Source organism: Sinocyclocheilus rhinocerous, unplaced genomic scaffold (genome assembly GCF_001515625.1).
Source record: "Sinocyclocheilus rhinocerous isolate Xijiao unplaced genomic scaffold, SAMN03320098_v1.1 scaffold1022, whole genome shotgun sequence".
NCBI lineage: Eukaryota > Metazoa > Chordata > Actinopteri > Cypriniformes > Cyprinidae > Sinocyclocheilus > Sinocyclocheilus rhinocerous.
Window position 1 is genome coordinate 642,205 of NW_015656677.1, and position 13,047 is coordinate 655,251.

Consider the following 13,047-nt stretch of genomic DNA (forward strand, 5'->3'; position numbering starts at 1 on the left):
GTTGGGCTCGGGCGCGGTACGCATGCAGTGTGAGCGCTAACCGCGCCGGAGCACGGATCAAATACTGTTTTGTGTGCGCTGCTGTCATCATTACGACCGCAAACATATACTATTACTACTACTACACTACACTTTTTAATTTAATTCAATCAAGTATATTTAGGTTTATAATGGCTCTGGTTCTCACCTTATTGAGGAGCAGGAAATGTAGTTTGCGAGTAAAGCTGCAAATTATTTAATTAACTCAGCTGCATCTGAGTAAAAAACTATATTATTAAAAAACAATAAAAACTGCGTTAATGCGCGATAAAATAATTGTCGGCATTAATCAATTAATGCGTTAACGCGATAATAACTTTAACGTTAAAAGTTAACGTTAACTTTTAAGCGATAATAATAACGTTAACTTGCCCAGCCCTAAAAAATATGTATTTTAATGTTTTTATCTGTGCAATTTCTTGCCCCATACACTCTCATTGTCTATTACTATAAATAGGCCTACACTTTTTTCTAAACTGAGAGATTAGTTACAATTATTTTCTGTGACAATTTTAAGTTTTTATCACAAGTACACTTAAAGAATATTTTATAGTGTTGTATATTCAATTTGTTTAGTCTTTTTTTTTTTCTTTCTTTTAAAGTTGTATGAAGTGATAGTAGTATAATGTCTGATGAATCCGTATCTGCCATGCAATATCCTAATATGATGATGATTTGGCAATTTGCCGCTGAGGTTGAGTTGTATTTACCACAGTATATTTTTAAATAACACTCCTGTAATTTGGCCCATTTAGTTCCTTACATTTCTTCTTGTCTTTATTGCAGGATTGCGGCATTTTGGCAAAGCCGAGGCGACCTCAGAAGAGGTGGTGGCCTATCTGGAGAGAACATACTGTGGGAGAATCTCAGTGGAAACCACTCAGCTCCAGAGCTTGCAGGAAAGAGAGTGGTTTGCAGACCGATTTGAGGAGCTCAAGAAAGAGGCGTTTTCGACAGAGGAGAGGAGACAGCTGGCTAAACTGATGCTTGAATCACAGGTAACACAACAGTTTGCATTTAGTCACTTTTATTTTGAATGCCTCAGGATGCCTGTTACACTTTGAATAGCATGTAAATCATTACACACTTGATTCCACTGGCATCAGCAAATGTACGTCTCTTGTGTTCTCTTTTAAAAAGGAATTTGACCACTTTTTAGCCACCAAGTTTGCCACTGTCAAACGATATGGAGGTGAGGGAGCAGAGAGCATGATGGGATTTTTCTACGAGCTGTTCCGCTCTTCGGCGTACAGTGGAGTGACAGACATGGTCATGGGAATGCCTCACCGCGGACGTCTCAACCTGCTTACCGGACTACTGCAGTTCCCTCCAGAGGTTGATTCTTATTTTTTCTGGCTATATTTTCTGTATGTAGATTACAGTTTAAAGCATGTCTAGACAGCCTGCTGCTGTAACATATTAAGTCAGATATATACAGTCTACAGATGGAGAACACATTGAAAATGTGGGTATTTAATCCTGGAGATAAACCGTTTTAGTATATTAAAACAATGTGTTTTTATATACTAAAGGTAGCATTTAAAGGTGCTTTAGTTAAAGGGATAGTTCACCCCAAAATTCTGTCATTAATTACTCACCCTCATGTCGTTCCAAACCTGTAAGACCTTCGTTCATCTTTGGAACAAAAATTAACATATTTTTGATGAAATTCGAGAGCTTTCTGACCCTGCATTAGACAGCAACGCAACTACCACATTCAAGGCCCAGAAAGGTAGTAAGGACATCATTAAAATAGTCCATGTGACATCAGTGGTTCAACTGTAATGTTATGAAGCTACGAGAATACTTTTGTGCTCAAAGAAAACAATAATAATTACTTTATTCATTAATTTCTTCTCTTCCATGTCAGTCTTCGATGTGCGTTCACGAGAGTTGTAGCTTCATAAAATTAAGGTTGAACCACTGATGTCACATGGACTATTTTAACAATGTCCTTACTACCTTTCTAAAGCCCTCGAATTTCATCAGAAATATCTTAATTTTTGTTCCGAAGATAAACGAAGGTCTTACGGGTTTGGAACGACGTGAGGGTGAGTAATTAATGACAAATTTCATTTTTCGACACTGAAAATCTAGTGGTTTGCGCAATGACATATAATGCAATTGCATCTCTGGTGACTTGAGTTCAAGTCCTGACTCGCGGTCCTTTGCCAATCCTGTTGCCAACTCTCCACCCACGCTTTCCTGTCATTCTCTACAGTACTGTCTGCTAAAATAGCATGAAAAAAATAAATTCTACACCAATGAAGTCACAATAATTACTCAGTGGCACATATCAATTTAAAATTCATGTAAATGTTATGCTGGTAAACTTATATGTTTGTAATGGAAACATACTATATTAATTATTTTCACTACTGATCTTATTTTGTTAATTTGTTGTATGTGATGACTCTTAAAGGGATAGTTCACACAAAAATTTAAATTCTCTCATTATTTACTCAAACCTGTATGAATTTCTTTCTTCTGTGGAACATAAAAAAAGATATTTTGAATAATGTTGGTAGCCAAACAGTTTTGGTTACCATTGACTTCCATTATATGGACAAAAAAACTCTGTGACATTTCTCAAAATATCTTCTTTTATGTTATAAAGAAAGTCCTAGAGGTTTGGAACGACATGAGGGGGAGTAAATTATAACAGAATTTACATTTTTGCGTGATTTTCCCCTTAAAATTGTGTTTGCATGCTCATCTTCGGTTTGGAATCGATTCCTTGTTTTTCTTCCTTGTCAGTCATGTTTATGCCATCTTGGTTTAATTCCTCACTCATTGTTTCTTCTTCACATCTAATCCTCTGAGTCACAATCTCCACCTCCTCATTCCACATAAATAGACTCATTCTTCAAGAAATGACAGTTTATTTTGTAACGGCAAGTTTTGGGAGAACATTATAATTGAGTCATTGCCTGCAGCCATTATTAAGCTTTTGACCAAATACTTCTTCATTTCTCGCTCTCAGCTCATGTTCCGTAAGATGAGGGGTCTCAGCGAGTTTCCGGAGAACTCTCCCTCTATTGGAGACGTGCTGTCTCATTTGACCTCCACGGTGGAGCTGGACTTTGGGGCGGGACACCCTCTCCATGTCACTATGCTGCCTAACCCCTCCCACCTGGAGGCCATCAACCCCGTGACGCAAGGAAAGACTCGTGGCCGTCAGCAAGTCAAACAGGACGGCGATTACTCCACTGACCCTCATGCACGACCAGGAGACAAAGTCATCTGCCTGCAGGTCCCGAGCAGAGATCAATCAATCAATTTTAGGATGTCTTGTTTTAGTTATGTTGTAGTTTCCGGATTAGGAAATTCACTAGCTATAACATTATACACCATGCTAATATATAGTAGTTGTGGTAATGTTATAACATTACAGTTCTTTATCTGTTATGTACAGGTTCACGGCGATGCTTCGTTTTCAGGCCAAGGCATAGTAACCGAGAACTTCACCCTGTCAAATCTCCCCCATTTTAGAGTAGGTGGAAGCATCCACCTCATCGTGAACAATCAAGTGGGCTACACCACTCCCTCAGAGAGGGGCCGATCATCTCTGTACTGTAGTGATGTTGGTATGTATTTGTCAGGGGTGTGATTGATTGATATTTTTATTTATTTATTTTTTTCCACTGTACATAGATTTCCATATTTTCCAACCTGAGATGTATGACCTAAGATTGGCCTGTCGTGGTTTTTTCTTAATTGTCTCGTTGTGGTTATTTAAACTGAATCCAATTATTTGAGATAAATGAAATAATTGTGCAGGTTACATTTCAATCACATTTTGCAATCCTAATAATAGGAAATTATATTGTGGTTATATTATAATATAAATTCACCCAACAATGGAAAATGTGACCGCACCTTGAAAGGTCTTTCTGCAGTTTTAAATAATAGTTTGATAAAAATAATTTAAAAGCAAATAAATTAAGACGGCCGGTAATATTAGGATTGTAATTTTATTGATGTTCATTAAAATAAAAGTATTATTATTATTATCATTAATAATAATGGTAATATTTTTATGGCAATACAGTAGTATTAGTGTAATAATGATATTTCTTTAATTTAATTAAGAAAATGTAATTTATTATTATTATTATTAATAATTTAATTTATATACGTAGTATAAATTGTAAAAACATGATATAGTTCAGCCATAATATTTCTTGCCATGAAAATAGCCACAGAAGCTGGAATGGCATTTATTTATATACGTTGTTATTATTATTATTATTGTTATTATTATTTATAATTTAAATAATAATATAGAAGTTTTAGTTTAGTTTTTATCTTGTATATTTTAATGTTTTATATTTTAATAGTTTTTATATTTTGTTTTTATTTTAATTTTAGTTAAACGTTTTTGCAATTTTGTGTTTTTGTCATTTTTATTAGGTATTTTTTATTTCTATATAGTTTTTTTTTTGTTTTAATTTCATTTTCAGTTGTTTTAGTACATCAAATTAAACTAAATAAAAATTAGAAATGTTTACCTGGAAACTAGCTGAAGTAAAATAACATTTAAAAACTAAACAACATTTTTGCAATTCTGTTTGTTGCTGTTCAGGTAAAATGGTGGGATGTGCAATAATCCATGTGAATGGCGATGACGCTGAGGAGGTCCTCAGGGCGACCCGGCTGGCCGTGGAATACCAGCGACGTTTCAGAAAAGACGTTATTATAGACCTGCTTTGTTACCGCCAGTGGGGGCACAATGAGCTGGACGAGCCCTTTTTCACAAACCCCGCAATGTATACAATTATTCGGTGGGTACCTCTAACAGTCACGGTTTGGGAAATTCACATTTCTTTTCCAAATTCATTTAATTTTCCTCTTTTCATTGCCATTCTAGGTCGAGAAAAAGTATCCCTGATTCGTATGCCGACCAGCTCATCGCTGAGGGTCTGATGACAGAGGAAGAGCGTGGTCAGATCAAGACCACCTACTACGCTATGCTCAACGACCGGCTGAACAACATGACCCTCTACAGCCCTCCGCCCACCAACCTCCAGGGGCGCTGGGGAGACCTGGTGGAGCCCCAGAATAGAGTCTCGTTCTGGGACACAGGTCTAGCGCTGCCCCTGCTGCAGTTCGTAGGAGCCAAATCAGTAGACATACCTGAGGAGATTCAACTGCACAGTCATCTGAGAAAGACACACGTGCAGGTATTGAAAGAACATCTCGCTTGATCTTTTATGGCATTTTGTAAAAAAAAAAAAAAAAAGCAACATGACAGTTGAGAGGTTTAACTTTTATGCATGTATTATGTAACAGTAGGAACATCTGTAACGATATATATGAACGGCTCTTCAAAAATAGGTTTCTCAGTAAAGAATTGATGCAGTCTATTTGATTTGAACAAACCTAAACAAATGTCTTGATTTGTCACAGGCACGCCTGCAGAAACTGGAAGAGGGCACAAAATTGGACTGGTCCACAGCAGAAGCCCTGGCGTTTGGCTCAATGCTGTGCCAGGGTAAAGTGTTCATTTCTCCTTCCTTGCACTGTTAAAATGAACATTAACAGAATAATTTGTGCTTTCAGTGTATCTGTATACAGATTTTTCCCATAATCATTGTTACCTTTAGGTTGTTCACTGGTTATTTTAAGACAATTTTGGACAATATTTATTGTGAAAAATAATGCATTTTATAGGTTAAGAATTTATATTCCTTATATAACAGATCATGTATTTAACTGTACTCTATTAGAAAGGATTCTTTGTCAGCTTAATACAAACTAAATATTTTCCACATAGTATTTTAATCATTTCGAACTCATTGTTCTTGAGTTTAATGATAATATAAAAGTCAATAATTTTTTTGCAAATGTACTGTGTACAGTTTCTACCTTTTTAAACTTTTTAAATGAATTATACACTAACGTTCAAAAGTTTGTGGTCGGCTTAAAGATGTATCTTATGTGAACCATAATGAACCATCTTATGCTGTATTTATTTGATTCATATATATAATAATATTCTGAAATATTATTGCAAAGCTGAATTTTCAGCATCATTATTCCAGTCTTCAGTGTCACATGACCCTCCAGAAATCATTCTAATATGCTTAAGGAACATTTCTTATAATTATCAGTGTTAAAAACAGTTGTTCTGCTTAATATTTTGATGGATGAATAAAAAGTTCAAAAGAACAGCATTTATTTGAAATCTCTTTTATAATAATGTAAAAGTCACTTTTATCCATTTAATGCATCCTCGTAGAATAATGTCTTTCAGAGAAAAACATCCTACTGACCCTAAACTTTGGATCATCAGTGTACATGAAAATATGTCAACATCAGAAAGTAAAAAAAAAACTATTTTTTATGTATTTAATGCAGGATTTAATATCCGTATCAGTGGTCAGGATGTTGGCCGGGGTACGTTCAGTCAGCGTCACACTATGGTTGTGTGTCAGGAAACCAACGACATGTACATCCCCCTCAATCACATCAACTCTGACCAGAAAGGCCACTTGGAGGTGAGCCAAACCAGACACAGACACAGCATGCACAGTGTACTGCAAACATGAGTTATGCATTGCTGCAATCATTTATCACTTTTTTAATATGTGTTTTAACATTACATTTTCGATTATGCTGTTTGGTTGATGGAATGTAATGTGATAGCTTTGTATTGTAACTCAATAAACCAGCTGCTCTTCATTCCTGAGCTGGGTGGCTTGCTGTTTCGATTCTTTAAGCCAGCACATTTTACTGCATATAATTATGTTGTGTGCGTGTGTGTGTGTTCTCGCAGGTGTGCAACAGTGCTCTTTCTGAGGAAGCTGTTCTGGGGTTTGAGTATGGAATGAGCATTACTCAGCCTAGACTGCTGCCCATCTGGGAGGCTCAGTTTGGAGATTTCTTCAACGGTGCCCAGATAATATTTGACACTTTCCTCTCTGGAGGTAAAAAAAAAAAAATGCAATCAAATACTAAGGATCACAGTATAATTTGCACAACCTTTGGTCAAATGGATAAATACATCTTTAGAGCCTAAATCCTGTTTTGTGGCTAAACTTCTTTAGGTGAGGCGAAATGGCTCCTGCAGAGTGGATTGGTCATCTTACTGCCACACGGATACGATGGAGCCGGACCAGAGCATTCGTCTTGCCGAATCGAGCGCTTCTTACAGGCGAGTTAAAGGGTTAGTTCACCCAAAAATGAAAATTAGCTTGTGTTTTACTTACCCTCGAAGCATCCTAGGTGTATATGACTTTCTTCTTTCAGACGAATCCAGTCAGAGTTATATAAAAAATTGTCTTTGATCTTTCAAGCTGTTGCGGCACGTTTTATTATGAATGCGCGAGCTTTATTTGACGACTTGCGGACTGTTCAACTGCAACACCCGCTGAGTGCTATTAAACAGCTTGAAAGATCAAAGACAATTTTTTATATAACTCTGACTGGATTCGTCTGAAAGAAGAAAGTCATATACACCTAGGATGCTTCGAGGGTAAGTAAAACACAAGCTCATTTTCATTTTTGGGTGAACTAACCCTTTAATGCATGCTCTCTTACAGGAAAAGTACAGACTAAATCTTCTGCATAATAATTGCACAATTGCACTCTCTTCGTCCTGCAGCTCTGTGACAGTAAAGAGGAAGGTGTGGACGGTGACACGGTGAACATGGGAGTGGTCAATCCTACCCTACCAGCTCAGTACTTCCACCTTTTGCGGAGACAAATGATTAGAAACTTCAGGAAGCCGCTGATCGTGGCCTCTCCGAAGACTCTGCTGCGCTTTTCTGTGCGTTAAAGATATGAATATCATTTATATGATTTTGTTGTTGTTGTTGTTGTTGTTTTAATAAGGAATATTCACCTCTTATTTGCACTAGGGGGCAGTGTCAAGCTTGGCTGATATGGGACCAGGAACTTCCTTTAAGCCTGTCATTGGTGATACTTCTGTAAACCATGCAAGGTATCTTCATTCAGTCACTTTTTTAAAACACGTGTCTTATGCTCACCGTTTATTTGATGAAAAATAGAGTAATATTGTGAAATATTATTGTAAATTAAAATATCTATTTGTTTATTTGAGCATATTTTAAAATGTAATTTATTCCTGTGATGCAAAGCTGAATTTGTAGCATCATTACTCCAGTCTTTTCAGTGTCACATGATCCTTCAGAAATCATTATAATATGCTGTTTTGCTGCTCGAGAAACATTTCTTATTATTAATTGTGCTGCTAATAAAACAGCATTTATTTGCAATAGGAATTTTTTTTGTAATAATGCAAACGTCTTTACTGTCACTTTAAATCATTTAAAGGGGGGGTACAATGCTGTTTCATGCATTCAGAGTTGTTTACACCGTTAAAGAGTTAGATTCTCATGCTAAGCATGGACAAAGTTTCAAAAAACAATTTGGACGTATGACAGAGTATTTCTGTGCCAAAAATCTTACTTCCGGGTTCGTACAAGTTTCGGAGAGTTTTTTTCGATCGTGGCTCTTCATGACGTAAACGAGGGTGGAAATCCTTATATGGGCATTTCTCCCGGAAGATCGCGCCCGCGCACGCATCGACCAGAGCAAGAGCGAGATCGCACCCATCAACGCGCTTCATCCGGCGGCAGCGCTAATGCATGCTTGCTGAATAAAAGTATTATTTTCTTTAAAAAAAAAAAAAACTATCTTTTGCTCTTGTCTTGCAGTGTGCAGCGGATTCTGTTTTGCTCAGGTAAACATTACTACGCCCTGCTGAAACATAGAGAGACGTTACCAGAGGCAGAAAAAAACACAGCGCTGATCAGGGTGGAGGAACTGTGTCCTTTCCCCACAGAAGCCTTGCAACAGGAACTAAATAAATACACAAACGCCAAAGGTGAGTTTCTCATATACGCATCTTTTATTCATGGAACAGTCTATTCATTGTCTTAATTAGCATGTGTTTCTTTGGTTCAGTGGCAGTTGCTCTGTGAGGGGCCTTTGTAAGGAATTGTAAATGTGTTCCCAATGCAGAGGTGCTTCGAAAATGTTAATGTTCATAAACTACACACTACACAGATGAAAAAGTAAATACAAAATTATATATGTTTTTTGTTATTTAATGAAATATAATTATTTAAAAATAGTTGAATCTGATTAATAAAAATACAGTTTTACCTGATATTTATGTTTATTATACACACAATAACATTCAAAAATTTGGTGTCAGATTTTTAAAAAAAAAGTCACTTATGCTCACAAAGGCTGCATTTATTTGAAGTGTTTCAAAAATGAAGTAAAAGCTAATTTACAGCTTAAAATAACTCTTTTCTATTTTAATATATTTTAACATGTAATTTATTCGTGTAGTGGCATAGCTGAATTTTAAGCAGCTCCTAATTCTTTTAGGAATATGCTGATTTTGTGCTCAGGAAACATTTTCTTATTATCGATGTTGAAAACAGTTTAATATACAGACAACAGGCTTGAACTGCTTAATATTATTGTGCAAACTGATATATATTTGTTTTTTTCTTGATGAATAGAAAATTAAAAGAACATGAAAAATCTTTAGAAACATTAAAAATGTCTTTTAATATCACTTTTAATCTATTTAATGCATCTTTGATAAATAAAAATACTAATTTATTTGTAAAAAATCAGACTTTTTTTTACCCAAACCTTTGAACAGTTTTGTATATTTATTTCCTATTACAGTGTTGTGTTGCTAGTTGTGAACATACAAATAGCAAACACTATTGGAAACAAATGTATTTATTATATTATATCACATTATATATTTTCCTTTTCCATTACAGAGTTTATCTGGAGTCAAGAGGAGCCACAGAACATGGGCTGCTGGTCATTTGTATCACCCAGATTTGAAAAACAGTTAGCCTGCAAGGTCAGGTTCACCACTTCAGCTAATAGAGGGCCTCTTAGCTAATGCCTTGATCGCCTCTTAGCTTAAAATCATGACATTCGTCAAATTAACACTGATTTATTGCAAAATGATTGATGCTGATCTCGTCATTTGTTTCATCAGTTGAGATCAGTCAGCAGACCAGCATTACCCGCTCCTGCCGTGGGTATCGGTACTCTCCACCATCAGCAGCATGAAGCCATCCTGACCGCGTCTTTCTCCTGAAACCACACAACCATCAACTTCAAGAAATGATCGTCTTATTGTAGCAAACAAGCTATGACTGGTACACTGACAACAAACGCCGAGCTCTGTTTGTAGACTGAGTGCTAAACAGAGGCATATTGCAGGTTTGACTGTTTAATGCGTCCCTTTATTAGGTACAAGGGAACATCTGTTGGCTGAAGATTTCTTACTGACATCTAAATCAGTTTATCAATACACCATAATTGATATTTCAAAGTAATATTTGGCACAACATTTTTTTATTGTATATAAGTAATGTAGAAAAAGTTTTCGAAGCACTTTTAAATGAAATTTGATATACGTGCAGAGGGCGGAAGACTGAATGGAGGCAAAGAAGAGAATATAAATAATTATCGTTGCGGCGATGAGATGAATATCGTGTTGTGAACTGGTAGTGGCTCATGATCAAATCATTGGTGCATTAAATGTGTGCATGTGAATTAAGGGATGCTTGGAATCAACTCTTTCCAGATGAATGTAGAATCAGTGGGAAATAACAACAAAGAATCGAATGTTACATGTTTACGAAGTGCAAGTATTAATTGAAAACAACTGACAATAGAGCTGAAAACAACGAGCTCGAGCGTTGTACGCAAAGTTGCCTGTGAATGTTTACCCATGATAAACCCATCCAATCCAATTTATAATGGTGAATTATATGAATTGTTTTCAGTAGTCACAGTGTTGTGTGGATGTAACTGAATTTGTACTTGAATACTTATTCTGGAGATAAAAAATCAAATAAATAGTAATGAACAAAAAAGTTGATCATTTACCATTAACATATTCATCATGCAAAGCAAAATATTAATAATTAAACCTGTTTGTCTGTCGTTTCGTATATTCATTCTTAAAGGCAGAGTAAGTGATTTCTGGTAGCCAATGTTGATATTTGAAATCACCAAAACAAACACGCCCCTACCCCAAAAGGGTCAATCAATTAAAATGAATTACAATTCATGTTTCTTTTAGACATTCGTGAAAAAATTATAACCTTGAAAAGTTCATTCATAAGAAGCAAAAGTAGGTAATTTAGTATTTTAACAGCATTACTGCGTTTTCGGTTTTGGAATATTAAGCTGTTAATATTAATTAAGATAGGACACTACAGATAAAACCATTGCTTTTTTTCATGCACTAGTCAATTATGAGATTTTGAGCTATTTTGTTTCCTTAACATGTCTTCTTTCTTAGGAAAGAAGAAAACATCCCAAATATAGGCCTACACTTAAGCGTTAATTTGTTATACTTTTTCTATTTGTCTGTAAAGCTTTTTCCTTGAAAAAATTGAGAATTTTTCAGCCCCGAAATTTCTACTTCATTCAACTGATTTATATAAAAAACATGGTGATGGGGGTATTGACATTATTTTTATGTATGTTGTGATAAAAACATATCCAAAATCCCTTTTATAAAAACCTTAATATGTCAGCAAAATGAAACAAGGATTTTAAACCTAGCTTTATTAATGTTCAGACGTCAAATGTATGCAAATTAGTGTATATTTCAATAGCTAATCCATCATTTGCATATTTAAGCATACCGTTTCAGAGAACTTGTAGGCTAAACCAAAACAATTGTCTTAACGTACGGTGGTAAATCAACTAGGTAAGTATGGTGATGTCTTATTTGAAAAAAAATTACCCAATTCACCTGTAGTGTCTTGAAATATTTATTATTCTTGGCTGTATTAGTGTGTACTGTTTATTTAAACAGACCGTTTATCAAAGTGTCTTCCTCACTTACAGAGTTTGTATGGCTAATGATGAATGCAGTATTACTCTTGATGCAGCAGGTGTACCGTTCCTGACGCAGTCTGTTCAGCCGTCTGCTGTCATCCCTCACACGCGCTCACCGGTTATTTACCGGGCAACAGTTGCATCATTTGTCAACCGGTGCGGTACAGCAGCCCTACTTCAATACCTCGAGAACACGGAATCACGCATTTGCGCGCGCGTTACACGTTCTGTCGGTTCAGCTCGAGCGCGGTGAGTCAGTGAGGCGGGATTGGATTAGTCGCTGTGCGTTGGTCAGTCCTCGTTCTGTTGGCGGTACCGTAACCGGGCGGCATGAAACGGAATGCGGGCAACGATTAAAGCCTGTCACACAGCCACAGAGACCGATACTCGCGTTCGCGGCTTTATCCGTTTGTGTTTTGTGTTTCCTGTAAGGCTGGAAAGATTGACGCGTTAAGAAGGTTATTCGGAGGCAGCGCTCACCCTGGAAGCACCATGGCCGGGGGAAGCGAGGAATCTGTGAATGGATCGTGGAAAAAGCAAGTGGATGACATCAGGAAGATATTTGAATTTAAGGAAATCCTCGGGACGTGAGTATGAATGATGCTTTGACATTGTGAATGACTGACGGCGATCGTAATCTCCATATCAGAGTCAATATCCTCCAGTTTGCGTTCTCAAAGTTTGACATGTGAGAATATTCTAGGTGAAATACTAAACTTTATCATCACATTAAACCCATATTTGCTGGGTTATAAATGGCTTAAAAAGTGAAAGCTTATTTTTCTGGCTCAGTGACTCGAGAAAATGTTGCGTTTTTGTCCCTCATGAATATAACGTTATGTGTAACGACAGGACACTCATTTGCATGTATATACTGAATATCCTATGAAAATAAAAGCTGGTATAGACTATTGTATTTAGCCTGCTCTACTTATAGGCATATACTTATATTATTTATTCAGACGTTAATAGACAGGTTAAATAAAAAAAAGACTTAATTTGCATCCCCCAGGTTATCTGTCAATCCTGTTACAATCATAAATAATTACTAAAATTAAATCTATCTATCTATCTGTCTCATGAAATCGATCATAATTAAAGATAATATATATTATAATCATATATATATATATATATATATATATA

At 36.1% G+C, this 13,047-nt stretch overlaps 2 protein-coding genes across 3 annotated transcripts in view; both read left to right on the forward strand.

Moving 5' to 3' along the window:
• Positions 1 to 10,503, forward strand: part of dhtkd1 (dehydrogenase E1 and transketolase domain containing 1) — a 13,375-nt gene extending 2,872 nt beyond the window's left edge. Inside the window, exons 3-17 of the mRNA XM_016528614.1 lie at positions 826 to 1,037; positions 1,180 to 1,374; positions 3,023 to 3,292; positions 3,455 to 3,626; positions 4,625 to 4,823; positions 4,910 to 5,222; positions 5,449 to 5,533; positions 6,400 to 6,539; positions 6,818 to 6,968; positions 7,089 to 7,195; positions 7,646 to 7,810; positions 7,902 to 7,984; positions 8,721 to 8,890; positions 9,813 to 9,898; positions 10,040 to 10,503. Coding sequence (XP_016384100.1) covers positions 826 to 1,037; positions 1,180 to 1,374; positions 3,023 to 3,292; positions 3,455 to 3,626; positions 4,625 to 4,823; positions 4,910 to 5,222; positions 5,449 to 5,533; positions 6,400 to 6,539; positions 6,818 to 6,968; positions 7,089 to 7,195; positions 7,646 to 7,810; positions 7,902 to 7,984; positions 8,721 to 8,890; positions 9,813 to 9,898; positions 10,040 to 10,141 — 2,450 coding nt within the window. The 3' untranslated portion in view covers positions 10,142 to 10,503. The remainder of the gene's footprint in view (positions 1 to 825; positions 1,038 to 1,179; positions 1,375 to 3,022; positions 3,293 to 3,454; positions 3,627 to 4,624; positions 4,824 to 4,909; positions 5,223 to 5,448; positions 5,534 to 6,399; positions 6,540 to 6,817; positions 6,969 to 7,088; positions 7,196 to 7,645; positions 7,811 to 7,901; positions 7,985 to 8,720; positions 8,891 to 9,812; positions 9,899 to 10,039) is intronic.
• A 1,437-nt stretch (positions 10,504 to 11,940) lies between these two features.
• Positions 11,941 to 13,047, forward strand: part of LOC107720788 (calcium/calmodulin-dependent protein kinase type 1D-like) — a 14,691-nt gene continuing 13,584 nt past the window's right edge. For both annotated transcript variants that reach the window (XM_016528617.1, XM_016528616.1), the window contains exon 1: positions 11,941 to 12,488. In XM_016528617.1, the coding sequence (XP_016384103.1) occupies positions 12,394 to 12,488 (95 nt within the window). In that variant the 5' untranslated portion in view covers positions 11,941 to 12,393. The remainder of the gene's footprint in view (positions 12,489 to 13,047) is intronic.